General features: G+C 45.1%; 1 protein-coding gene across 5 annotated transcripts in view; it reads left to right on the top strand.

Moving 5' to 3' along the window:
- The window catches only part of SERPINE2 (serpin family E member 2), a 67281-nt gene extending 53874 nt beyond the window's left edge, over window positions 1–13407 (top strand). For all 5 annotated transcript variants that reach the window (XM_081579647.1, XM_081579645.1, XM_081579644.1 and 2 more), the window contains 5 exons: window positions 3843–4041; window positions 6051–6151; window positions 8292–8378; window positions 11420–11503; window positions 12642–13407. In XM_081579647.1, the coding sequence (XP_081435773.1) occupies window positions 3843–4041; window positions 6051–6151; window positions 8292–8378; window positions 11420–11503; window positions 12642–12679 (509 nt within the window). In that variant the 3' untranslated portion in view covers window positions 12680–13407. The remainder of the gene's footprint in view (window positions 1–3842; window positions 4042–6050; window positions 6152–8291; window positions 8379–11419; window positions 11504–12641) is intronic.
- Window positions 13408–13944: the final 537 nt, after the last annotated feature.

The raw sequence follows: 13944 nt of genomic DNA, 5'->3' as shown, positions 1-13944 counted from the left end.
TCATCTTGGATTCTCAGGCAGCCCTGAGACAGAACCTGGGTGAGAGTGAGGTCCACATGTGTCCTGAGCTGAGACCAGCACCCCAGGTGCCTGGGCAGCCCTACAGGCAGAGGCATATGATGGGAACAGGCGACACCAAGTGACCCATGAATTGCTCGCATATTTCTTCCTCAAGGAGATGCTGTCTTGTCCTCCTGTAGTGTCATGTATTCTAAGAGCCTCACCATTTTGTCATATTACTGGTGGTTCATATGGTAGGGAGTCTGCCCGCAACGCGGGAGACCCAGGTTCAATCCCTGGATTGGGAAGATCTCCTGGAGAAGGGAATGACTACCCACTCCAGTATTCTTGCCTGGAGAATTCTGTGGACAGAGGATCCTGGCAAACTACAGTCTATAGAGTCACAAAGAGTCGGATACAACTGAGCGACACACACACACACACACACACACAGCTAAAAGTGTTTCTTACATCCCCTGATGGCTCAGTTGGTAAAGAATCCGCCTGCAATGTGGGAAACCTGGGTTCGATCCCTGGGTTGGGAAGATTGCCTGGAGAAGGGAAAGGTTACCCACTCCAGTGTTATGGCCTGGAGAATTCCATGGACTGTATAGTCCATGGGGTCGCAAAGAGTTGGACACAACTGAGTGACTTTCACTTCACTTCACTACGTATCAAAGTTCACAGTCTCTCCCTTCATTAGGACCTCTCTCCCTACCCCTATCTGGAGAACGGGCTTGTTGAAGGTTCTTGTCTCAGATACAGTGATTAGCAAAGGTCATCCCCAAAGAACAGTCAAGTGAAGATCATGAGAGAAACTCGCTTTCTCTTTTCTCTCATTCTTAAATGTTTTGTCTTTCTCGGTTATTCAGAGGAGGAGGAAGAGGTGGCCAGTGTTCACTGGGCACCCACCGTGGCCGGGCCCTGCTGGGAACCTTGTTGTTGTTTAGTTGTAAGTTGTGTCCAACTCTGCGACCCCATGGACTGTATAGCCCGCCAAGCTCCTCTGTCCGTGGGATTTTTCCCAGGCAAGAATACTGGAGTGAGTTGCCATTTCCTCCTCCAGGGGATCTTCCCAAGCCAGAGATCAAACCCATGTCTCCTGCATTGGCAGGTGGGTTCTTTACCACTAAGCCACCAGGGAAACCCCGCTGAGTACCTTGTATATGGCTTCTAACTTCATCCTCACAATAATCTTGTGGGCTACATACTTTTTAACTTTTTATTTTATATTAGAGTATAGCTGATTAACAATGTTGTATAGTTTCAGGTGGACCGCAAAGGAACTCCACCATACATATGCAATGTATCCGCTCTCCCTCAAGTCCCCCTTCCAGGCTGCCACTTAACATTGAGCAGAGTTCCCTGTGCTATTACAGTAGGACCTTGTTGGCTATACAGTTTTTCACACTTTTTATATTCCTGATCTCTCTGTTCTCCAAACCAGGAGGCACACAGAGGTTAAGGAACCTCACCAGGATTACTGAGATATTCTTCTAAAGTTGGACGTGTTCAAGAAAACATTTCAGGATCCACATAATCTAGAAATGCTGGTTTTCCATTCATGTAGTTAATTCTTACAGCTCTCCCATCATTGCATGGCTGATGTAAAGGTTTCTTGGGATACTCAGGCAAGCTCTGTGGAAGCTCCTTTCCTGGGACGTTCATGGTCCCTCTGGGCCCCACACCCACGCCCTGGGCTTCTCCCCAACACCCGCCGTGACTGTACTTGCACTCACTCTGATGGGCGATCCTCAGTTGTACTGCTTAGTTGCTAAATGTTTTGAATGTTTCACATGGGATTGTTGTTATGTAGTCACTAAGTTGTGTCCAGCTCTCTGTGACCCCATGGGCTATAGCCCACCGGGCTGTTCTATCTATGGGGTTCTCCAGGCAAGGATACTGGAGTGGGCAGCCGTTTCATCCTCCAGAGTCTTCTAGACCCAGGAATTGGACCCAGGAATTGAACCCAGGAATTGTCTCCTGCATTGGCAGGCAGAATCTTGACCACTGAGCCACGAGGGAAGCCCCTTCACGTGGAATAAAAGGATTCTAAGATCAAATTAATTTAGGAAACCTGGGAATAACTAGAGTTAAACAGTTTTCTTTGGGACCTCTCAGACCCTTTCTCATACTGTTGTGTATTATGAATGTGCAAGAAGAATCGGGTGTCCGGTGCTTCCTGGGATGTGGAACTCGTTTTGTCTACCAGGTGTTTTGCAGGCTGTGTGTTCTCTAGACGACTTTGTGGGAAGTGCTGGTTGAAATCATTCTTGAGTCTTTATTAGTAAGCATGGGTACTGTAAACTATCAGAAAGCCCTCATGGTACTTACCAGAATGGATGAAGAGTGAGTAGGGAGTCTGAGAGTGAGGGAGGAGCACCTTTGGGTTTAGACGTACTGAGTCAATACGGAGCTCTGCTCCACTTCTCAGCCAAGTGTCCCTTCTTGACAAGTTAGTTAGTGTCTCTAATTGTAGCTTCCCCAGCTGTAAAATTCTTCCCTGGTGGCTCAGACAGTAAAGAATCCGCCTGCAATGCAGGAGACCCAGGTTCGATCCCTTAGTCAGGAAGATCCCCTGGAGGAGGGAATGGCAGCCCACTCCAGTATTCTTACCTGGAGAATCCCATGGGCAGAGGAACCTGGCTGGCTACAGTCCATGGGGTTGCAAAGTCGGACACGACTGGGTGACGAACACTTGCACAGCTGTAAAATAGGACTGCTTAAATCTTTGTGAGGTGCTGTAGATCCTAAATGTGTTGGCATGGTTGGTGTGGGCCTGGCACAGAGTGGACCCTAAACAGGGGAAGCTGTTTACTACCCACCCCCAACTTTTCTTCACACCCACGGAGGCTCCACCAAAATAATCATGGTTAGGCAGCTCACATTCACCCCTTCATCCATCTGACAAAGGTCAGCTTCTTACAAAGCACTGCATTCTACATGCTTTGTGATCTGGTTTAATTCTACTTAGATTTAGTGTGGCCAAAGGCATTCTAGACATGTCTAGACTAAAGAATTCTTTACCAGGGAAGGAAGAAATAATTGCCCTTATCTTTGACTTTCTAAGAAAGCTGTTTTTGGAAGCTTTCATAAAAACAGAAAATGAAGGGGGAAAGCAGTGAGGGCTGTGTAGACGAACGTGGCTGGGCATTTATTTGTCTTCTAGAGATCTTACAATACAAAAAATGAAATCAAAGGCGAAGCGGTTAGGACCAAACCACCTGACACACTCACCTGAATGTTAGCTTGACTTTGAAAATGCACTGTTTCTCATCCTTTAAAAATATACACATGGGGCCTGAATATCAGTCGTCTTCTTACTATTAAAAGGAGGATGGATGCATGAATGGCCATCCTTTGAAAATGAAATGTTTGTTGATGCCTACTATGTGGTATGTGGTGGGGGCTTCCCTGGTGCCTCAGACACTAAAGAACCCGCCTGCCAATGAAGGAGATGTAAGAGACGCAGGTTTGATCCCTGGGTGGGTGAGGAAGATCCCCTGGAGACGGAAATGGCAACCCACTCCAGTATTCTTGCCTAGGATAATCCCATGGACGGAGGAGCCTGGTGGGCTACAGTCCATGGCATCACAAAGAGTTGGATGCGACTGGGCGACTAACACACACACTATGGTGGTAGGCCCCGAGGATTTGAAAGATTCAAAAGGTGAATAAACATGTTTGGGAAATGGGCATATAAAAAATGGAGAACAATAAAAGTATGTGCCCCAAAGTCAACACAATGAAATAAACAAAAAACTACCCTGGCCATCAGCAACTGCTCATGCCCCTTCTGGAAGTCACCAACGGTGCCCTGAACCTGCCTCTGATTTCTTTAGGGTCTACAAGCACCCCCAGTGGCTTATGGTACAACTTCATCGAGCTGCCCTACCACGGCGAAAGCATCAGCATGCTGATTGCGCTGCCGACAGAGAGCTCCGTCCCACTCTCGGCCATCGTCCCTCACATCAGCACGAAGACCCTCGACAGCTGGGTGAGCACCATGGTGCCCAAGCGAGTGCAGGTCATCCTACCCAAGTAAGTAGCCCCTGTCCCTAAAAGAGGAAACAGCGGGAGCCCTCGAGCCCTGAGAGTGACTGTGTCACATACCAGACAACCGAAGGCTGACACATCATGAAACCCCGCTTTATTTTGCAGAAATTGCATGGTGGGAATACAAAGCTATGCTTTTGTAGAAGTTGGTTTTCAATCCCTGTGCCTCTTCTGTGGCAGGATAATGACGATGGGGAAGGAGAGAAAACAGCCTGGTCACTAAGCCCTCCACCAGACCACAAGCTGCTGTGCCACTACAAGGGTTTTTAGTATATCTCATTGTTCAAAGGGGGCTTCTCGTGGCTCAGTGGTCAAGAATTCGCCTGCCAATGCAGGGGATGCGGGTTTGATCTCTGGGTCGGGAAAATCCCCTGGCATAGAAAATGGCAACCCACTCCAGTATTCTTGACTGAGAAATCCCATGGACAGAGGAGCCTGGTGGGCTCCATCCATGGGGTTGCAAAGAGTTGGGTACGATTGAGCACACACACACGCATACCTTCCAGTTCTGATAACTTTTAATTCTCTAGTCACTGAGTTAAGCAATCAGAGGCATATATTCGTAATAAGTATTATAATAATCCTCCCAAGAGTTTTTTGTTGTAAAATAAGCCTTCACATAAGGCAATGCTTGCCATAAATGAATAGGCTGGTGATGTACGCAAATTATAATTGTAATGGTAAATTACCATTACAGCCCATCTGTGATGAGTCTGCTCACTTACCCTTGTTGCTGTCCCACAGGATGTGATAAAATCTGGTAAACACATCTTCTGATGACAGATTTAATAACTGACATGTACATATGTATAGCTATAATGCCATAGTCCAAGTATCCAACAAATCCATATCATACGCAAAGGAATATCATTCTAATGTTTGCCCCTGTTTTAATGGTAAAATGCTTCCAGAATGCAAACCCTAACTAGCAGGAATGTCCTCCCTTTGACCATCCACAATCCCAATAATGATAGTGGTTCTGTGGTTGGATATGGGGGAAGACAGTAGAATACTCAACACTTGTCAATACCCTGTTACCGAGTCTACTGCTCATTGAGCAACAGACCAATAAAGAAATGAGTTGATGGGACTTCCCTGGTGGTCCAGTAGCTAAAACTTCCTGCTCCCAACGCAAGGGGCCTGGGTTCAATCCCCAGTCAGGAAACTAGGTCCCACATTCCACAACTAAAGGTCCCACATGCCGCAACGAAGATCAACGATCCTGAGTGGCGTAGCTAAGACCTGGAGCAGCCAAATAAATAAATATTCTAAAAGAAAGGGAAGAGAGAGAGAGAGATGAGTTGCTGGGGCAAGGAATAGCGACTTTATTCAGAGAGCCAGCAGACTGTGAAGATGGTGGACCAGTGTCCCAAAGAACTATCTTGCCTGAGTTAGAATTCAAGCTTCTTTTATACTAAAAGGGGAGGGAGTAAAGTTGAACGTTTCCTGGTTTCCATCAGTCTCCAGAGGGGATGTGTCAATTTCTTCCTCCCTGCAATCATTCACAGATGGGCCTGGCCTATTTCCTATGAGCTAAACAAAAGTAGGTTAGCTTAATGCTGATGACCTGGGAGGCAGAGTTCCCAGAGATGGGCCAATAGGTGTAATTTAAGCTTAAAGGCAACATCCCTTTAGCAATTAACTTGTAAGAGAATACAGCGATTCTTTCCTATTGCAACCCTGCATCTCCCCATTCAGCATAAGAGAAAGTACTTCCATAGCTCTTCGTTGTGCTGGAATGGGGAGCCTATTGCCCACGAGGGTGAGGACACCGCTACTTGCTGTTACTGTTTTGTTTTGCCATGTATATGTTCGAGAGATGGGTTGTTCTCTACTTACCTGGTACTTAAATCTTGGCATTAAAATTTAAGATATGACTGTTCAGAGTATACATTTAAAAACATGTTTGTAAACATTTTTTTTCCACTGGCATTGATTATATCATTTTATATCATTTATAATGATTTTCCCCCTGTTTTCTGCTTTTGTGCTAGGTTCACAGCTGTAGCACAAACAGATTTGAAGGAGCCGCTGAAAGTCCTTGGCATCACTGATATGTTTGATCCATCAAAGGCGAATTTTGCAAAAATAACAAGTATGTTCAATTTAAAACTCACTGTTAGACTTGAACAGTATGTTATAAACTGAGTTTCTGATTTGTTCAGAAAGAAAAGGTCAACATTAGGAATGTGTTGCTGTAAAACTCTTCAGGGTTTCATTGGATGCCTCACCAAATGATGCTACTGAGCTTTCATCACTTATATCAGCATGAGTCATCCATCGCTTACATTTCCCATGTACATTTCATGGGAAACCTACGTGACTGCATGCATTTAAAGAAACATTGCATGTATTGTTTCCATTACCTAAAAATTTGGCACTTAATTAATTTGTCTCTTCTTTTTCCAAATGCACAATTTTCCCCTGTATTTTCAAATTTCAAGATCAAGAATGTTTGAGCTCTCAAGTGGCTTAACTTCCACCAACAACTGCAGGTGCCTGTATGTGCAAATAGGATTTTGGCATCTCAATCCCATTAATCTGAAATATAAATTCAAAGGAGGCTGATTAATTGCCTTTGCCAAACCATCTAGGACACAGCTGGTATGATATCCCTTCCTTTGCCAGTTACATGTAATTTTTTTCCGTAGAGTCATATCTCAATCGTTGGTCCTTGTACTTTTTAATTGATAGCACAGCCAGCTCCTTCCACAGACAAGGCTTAAACATTATTTGTGCTCCATTTCGTACTTTTCCCCTGGAGTGATAAGAGAATAGTTCAGTACCAACCTCAGTTGCCTGTTAGTGAACACCTGGGTACCTGTCGTGGGGATTAACGCGACTCCCCTGGTAAAACTGCAGCTCCATAGATGTCCTGAGACTCCCATCCCGTGTTAACCAAACGCTCTTCCCTCATCCAGCTGCATTAGCATCACCTTGTCTGAAATTCACGATCGTGGGTCTGACTCAGACCTACTGACTCAGCATCTTCACCTGAACAAGGCTCCTCATCCCAGTGAAGCCTGGGAAATGCTGTTTTACCCTGCACTTTCCCCTTCAGGATTATGTGTTGTAGCTTAAATACTAGATACTTGTGACAGGGTGTTCACAGGTGTTGCAAGGGAGGAGCAGGTGCCGTTTAACCGTGCAGGTGACGAGGGCCCTGGAAACACCCTCACAATCAGTCACATTCCAGCCGAGCACCTGTGCAGACGATTTAAAAGCAGACGACACAAAAAGCACTTTCTCCCTTTGCACCAGACCTGTGTCCCATGAGGGTCAACATTAACTTCTGTTTGCATTCTTCTCAAATGCTGACCCCAGTGGGTGTTGCTGGAATGGTGAGATTTGCTGCGAAGGAAAGAGTGTTCAGTAGAAGGTCCCAGGGGCCTAGCTGCACTTCTGAGCCTGGCTCCTCCTCCTCTGTCACTACTCTGCCCTTAAGTGAGGGACTTGTGTTCGGGAAAGACAGCTCTTACTCTGCCACTAATGAGCCGTGTGACTGGGGGACAGTTCCTTAACACTCTGGGCCACAGGTTCCCCGTATGTAAGTGCCGTATTTTTTCTGGATCTGAGATTCTGTAATTGAAAAGTAATATTGTTGGCTTGCTTCTTCCAGAAAACTAGATTACCTTTTTAAAGCTCCGGTCTTTTTATTTTTTTAATAAAATTCTTAAGTGATCGGAGTTGAACCGACAGAGGCAACTAACACACTTGGGGTCTGGGACTCCCTGCTGTGAAGTGATGTCACAGTTCACTTAGCAGAGACTGAAATTCACCACAGTGACAGTCACCCTACACCCTTCCATCACGGGGACTGTCAGAAGTCACTTCTTCTGACACTTTTTTGTTTTGATTTTTGTTTTTGTTTTTAATTTATTTTTAATTGAAGGATAATTGTTTTACAATATTGCCTTGGTTTCTGCCATCCATCAACATGCATCAGCCATAGATAGACATATGTCCCTCCCTCTGGAGCCCCCTCCTGCCCCGTGCCATCCCTCTAGGTTGTCATGCTTTGAGCTCCCTGCGTGTCATACAGCAAATTCCCGCTGGCTATCTGTTTTACATATGGTAATGTATATGTTTCCATGCTACTCTCTCCATTTGTCCCACCCTCTCCTAACACCTTTGAAGGACTGAAACTTGCCATGGCTTCAAGATTACTTCTCTCACCCAACCCAGCGGCCTGCATATCAAGGAAATGCTGTTTCTGTTTTATTTTCTGAAAACAGGGTCAGAAAACCTTCATGTTTCTCACATCTTGCAAAAAGCAAAAATCGAAGTCAGTGAAGATGGAACCAAAGCTTCAGCAGCAACAAGTAAGTAAGCCCTGGGTCTTGGAGCCGGGAGCAAGCACTCCCAGTTCCTTCATCAACTCAGCTACTGTGTCCTGAGCCCCATTTCTAGCCAGGCGCTGCAGGCTGACCCTCGGGAGACAGGGGTGAATTTGGGAAAACCTGCATCCATGAAGCTCAGGGTCTGTTACATTACAGAAAGTACTTCAGTAGAAATTCCTCTAGGACAGGAGTCAGCAGACCTTTTCTGTCAAGAGCTGGATGGGACAGAGTTTATGATTTTGTGGATTGCACAGGCTCCCTCTCCACGTCTCAGCTCTGCCTTTGCAGTGTGAAAGCAGTATAGACTGACTGTACAAGCAAATGGGCATGGCTGTGTTCTAATACATCTTTCTTCATAAAAACAGGACCCCTCAACCTTGACCTAAGGATGGTGGTTAACTGATACCCCTCCCCCCCTACTCTCAGACACATCAAGCGTATTGTGGCTTCTTAATGGCAGAAAAGCCCCATTTTCATATTGAAACACAAAATACTAGCAACTACTGATAGGAAAATAGCCAATTGAGTCTATCCAGGACCAAGAGAAGAATTAGCAAGCAATAGTTGAATTCTGCCAGGATTGCTCTGCAGCCTTCCTCGATAATTAGAACTTCTACATTTGCTTTCTCCTCAATGGCTCATATAATGAAGGAGAAAACAGAACAGTCTTAGGTTGGCTCTTGTACCCCCTAATTATCCATATGAGATTGGATGAATAGATCTGGCCAAACTCTGTGAACTCATAAAGTGACTGTCTTAGCTTAACTTGTAATTGGGTCAAATATTTCTGGTCATTAAAATGTACCACTTGTACTCAAAATAGACCCTTTATTGCCTTCCTAGAATAAACACTTAATTTTTATTTCCTTAAAGTAGCATTTAAAACAAAGAGCTAGAAAGTGACATCTAAATTTTGCCAAAGTTATTGAGCAATGTTGCCAATTAGTACTATCAGGACCGCCTACGTAAGTTGCAGGGCCCCCGTGCTAAATGAAAACATGGAGCCTTTTGTTCAAAACTTACTAAGAATTTCAAGGACTTCCCTGGTGGTCCAGTGGCTAAGACTGTGCTCCCAATGCAGGGGGCCTGGGTTCGATCCCTCATCAGGGAACTAGACCCCACATGCCGCAACTAAAGATCCTGGATGCCACAGCTATGACCCAGTGCAGTCAAATAAGTAAATAATATTAAAAAAAAAAAAATTCAAGTCAGCATCCACAAAGCACTAGACCAAGTGTAGGGCCTCTGTGAGTGTGGGGTCTTGTGATTGCCCAGGTCACATGTCCTTGAAGCCAGCCCTGCTGTATTAGTCTGCTAGGACTGCCATGGCAAGCTACCACAGAGTAGGTGGCTTAAGCAACAGAAATTTACTTCTCATTTCTGGAGGCAGAAGTCCAGTATCAAGGTGTTGTCAGGGTTGGTGTCTCCTGAGGCCTCTCTCCTTGGCTTGCAGGCGGCCACCCGCTTGCTGTGTCCCCCCACGGCCTTTTCTGTGTGTTCACATCCCTGGCCTCTCCCTCTTTTCCTATAAGGACACCAGTCCTGTTGGATTTGAGCCCTACCTTCATGGCCTCATTTAAACTTAAAGCCTTCCTGGGGCTTCCCTCGCGGCTCAGTGGTAAAGAATCCACCTGCTGGTGCAGGAGACACAGGTTTGATCCCCGATCCGGGAAGATCCCACGTGTCATGGAGCCACTAAGCCCGTGTGCCACAACTACAGAGCCTGTGCGCCAGAGCCCAGGGAGCCGAACCCACTGAAGCCCTTGTGCCCTGGAGCCTGTGCTCCACAAAAATAGAAGCCACAGCAAGGAGAAGCCTGTGCACCGCAACTAGAGAAGAACCCACACACCAACGAAGACCCAGCACAGCCAAAATCAAATTTAAAAAATTTGAAAATAAAATGAAGACTTCCCTAAAGGCCCTGTCTGCAAATACAGTCACACTTGGGGCTAGGGATTCAGCAGACAGATTTTGAGGGATACAGTTCAGTCCATATCTCTTGCTGACTCTTGATTTGATTGTAATAACCCTAGGTTGAGCGGTTTGTCCGAGCATAGCTGCAGCTGTTTCCGTTACAACATCAATCCCAAGTCATTAAAGCTTCCCAGGGGTTTGAGGAAGAAGACTGGGGCATTGCAGCAAGCATGGGGCAGTTATGCCAGGCATCTGCCCTTCTGCAAGGCCTATGACTGGCTTATTAGGTCAAAGCTACCATTGGGAAACAGGGCAGAGGAAATGTGTCTAAGACCATAAGCGTAGATATGTTTGCTTCCATTGTCCACACCAGATGAGATGAATATCAGTGTCAGGTAGTAGGCCCCAGATGAGCAGTCTACACTGCCAGTGTGAAGACGGTCTAGATAATGAGCCCAAAGGAGAAGGCACAGACAAAATGGTTGAGAAGTGAGCTGGTCCTTGGTACCGAGAAAGGATTTGGATAGGCCAGAAGGACCAGGGGCCAGGCCTCAGCTAGGTAGATGGTATGAATGAAACACAGTTCATAGTAACAGTGAATATGTATTGGGTGCTTATTAAGTGGCAAACGCTGTTAAAGAACCCACCTGCCTATGCAGGAGGTGCAAGAGACACAGGTTCGATCCCTGGGTCTGGAAGATCCCCTGGAGGAGGAAATGGCAACCCACTCCAGCATTCTTGCCTGGGAAATCCCATGGATAGAGGAGCCCGATGGGCTACAGTCCATGGGGTTGCAAAGAGTCGGACACGACTAAGTGACTGAGCACATACACACACATTGTTCTAAGAGCTGTGATATGTTTCAATTCATCCCCATAAGAGCGCTACATGGAGTAAGCAAGTTTTTTAAAGGCGATGCGCTTGTGTGTACTAAATGAGGCGGATTGGAAAGGGCCTGGCCCATGGTGGCTGTGCCGTCAGGGGTGACCACAGGGCCTGTTGTTTCATGGCCAGCCTCTGGGGCAGGAATGATGTCCTGCCTTGAATTACATGCTGCCTTTGCTGGCCTCATGCTGGGTGTACAATGGGTTTTCCTTTTCTTCCCGCAGCTGCGATTCTGATTGCAAGGTCATCGCCTCCCTGGTTTATAGTAGACAGACCTTTTCTGTTTTTCATCCGACATAATCCCACAGGTGAGTGATTGTCCTCTCCCATTGTTCACTAGCTGTGAATTTACTCCAGCGGTGCAACTTTGAATCCTTCTCCCACGTGTCAACAAGTGCCAACACTTTGAGTCATGTAACTGCCCCCTTTGCAGAGAAAGGAGAATCAGACTGTTTTTACACAGTGTGATGGCATCTCTCAAACACAGGATTTTAGGTTTTGTCTGTTTGTTTTTTTTAACATCTGAAGACCTCTGCAGTCCTTTGGGGCTTTTTGACATCTGCTTTTTTGTTGTTGTTGTTAATAAATGCAATTTGGTAGATTTTTCAGGAAGCTACATGTCTTCAGCCTTTGTAAGGGCACCCTGCTGTTATGACCTGAGACTTGTTAGTTCAGTCAGTTAACTCTGAGTCGTGGGTTCAAAGTTAGCTCTGTCTTTTAGCTTCATCTTTAATTTAGAATAACAGTAACTCCTACCTCTCAGTACAGTTATGAAGAATAATTAAGACTGTCTTTGTGAAGAGGTTGTCTTCATGTTGGTGCAGAGTAGAAACTAACATATTCTAGATTTTACTCTGCTTTTGATCAATAACCTAAGCTGCCTCCTTATCCTTTTATCTCATTGCATCTTCTTCATTATAATTAGTGTGCTCCTGAGCCAAACAGTCCAAATGGGAGCCTCTAGCCACACGTGGAGACTTAGCTTTTTGGGCTTCCCGGGTGGCTCAGTGGTAAAGAATCCACTTGCCAATGCAGGAGACTCGGGTTCAACCCCTGAGTTGGGAAGATCCCCTGGAGAAGGAAGTGGCAACCCACTCCAGTATTCTTGCCTAGGAAATCCCATGGACAGAGGAGCCTGGCAGGCTATAGTCCATGGGGTTGCAAAAGAATTGGACACGATTTAGTGACTAAACAACAGCAATTGAAATGTAATTTAAAATTCAGTTTCTTAAACCACATTTCAAAGGCTCAATAGCCACACGTGACCAGTGGCTACCATATTGGACTGTGAAGATGCAGACCACTCCCATCACTGCAGAAAGTTCCATTGGATAGCATTGCTTAAGAGCAGAGGGGTTAAAGACAGCCCAGAAACCTCCCCTTAGATATATCTTCCATCTTATCTGAAAGACTAGAGTTATGCATTGTTTCCTTTTAATTCTCCAGGTGCTGTCTTATTCATGGGGCAGATAAACAAACCGTGAAGAGTATACGGAAGGAACCATGCAAAGCAAAGACTACTTTGCTATGAAGAAAAGACTCCTTTCCTACATCTTTCCTAGTTCTGTTAAATATTTTTGTACATGACTTTCTTTTTCAAAACTAGTTCTTAGGTTCAGAGACTCAATGATGCAGCATTTCTGTTCTGGGAAGTCTTAAGGGGGAAAAGAGCAAGATGGTGGAACACTGTACTGAGAAATGAATAGAAAGGCTTCAAAATGTCTAAAAGATACTTTAAACTACTGAGCGGTTACCTAGGTTAACAACCCTCTTGAGTATTTACTGTCCAGTTCAGGATTTTTGTTTTGTTTTGTTTATATGTGTGGCTTTTCAGAAAATTTTAATTAGTGTGATGGGGGAGGGAAAAAAGGACATTTTATGGGAGCTTTTACTTTTATATGAAAAAAATATTATTGGCCTTTTAAAAAATTTTTTTGTTCTCATCCAAAGTCTTGAAAGTAATCTTGCATTACTTTGGGGGTAGAAATAGTGAAATCTTTAGCCTCTTTGTGTGTTTTTGTTGTTGTTGTTATTTTATATAATGCATGTATCCACTAAAATAAAGTTTAAAAAACTAATGTCTTGCTAGACAAGGTTTGCTGTTGTGCAGTGTGCCTGTCACTACTGGTCTGTACTCTTTGGATTTGCATTTTTGTATTTTGTACAAAGTAAAAATAAAGTGTTATGAGTAGTAAAAAAAAAAAAAGAAAAAGCCATTTCTCTGCTATTTGAAAATACAACAAGAGAAACAGCCTTTTAAAAATACCTCAGCCTCTTCTAATAAACCTTTGCACTTAGGCAAACAGCAAAAAAAACATTGGCCTTCCTTCCCCCACCTAAATCTGGCAGTCACTGTTCCTGCCCCAGCATCTCCCAAAATCTCCCTTCCAGTGCAGGAGAAACAAGAGACCTGGGTTCAATCCCTGGGTTGAGAAGATCCCCTGGAGGAGGGCATAGCAACCCACTCCAGTATTCTTGACTGAAGAATTCTGTAGACAGAAGAGCCTGGCAGGCTACAGTCCATGGGGTTGCAAAGAGTCAGATGCAACTGAGTGACTTAGCACAGCACACACAGTTCAGTCACTCAGTCATGTCCAACTCTTTGCGACCCCATGGACTGCAGCATGCCAGGCCTCCCTGTCCATCACCAACTCCTGGAGCTTGCTCAAACTCTTGTCCATCGAGTCAGTGATGCCATCCAATCATCTCATCCTCTGTTGTCCCCTTCTCCTGCCTTCCATCTTTCCCA

The sequence above is a fragment of the Giraffa tippelskirchi genome, chromosome 3, assembly GCF_054371585.1.
Source record: "Giraffa tippelskirchi isolate mGirTip1 chromosome 3, T2T-mGirTip1v1.2.pri, whole genome shotgun sequence".
Classification (NCBI taxonomy): Eukaryota; Metazoa; Chordata; class Mammalia; order Artiodactyla; family Giraffidae; genus Giraffa; species Giraffa tippelskirchi.
This window is presented reverse-complemented; position numbering and strand designations above follow the sequence as displayed.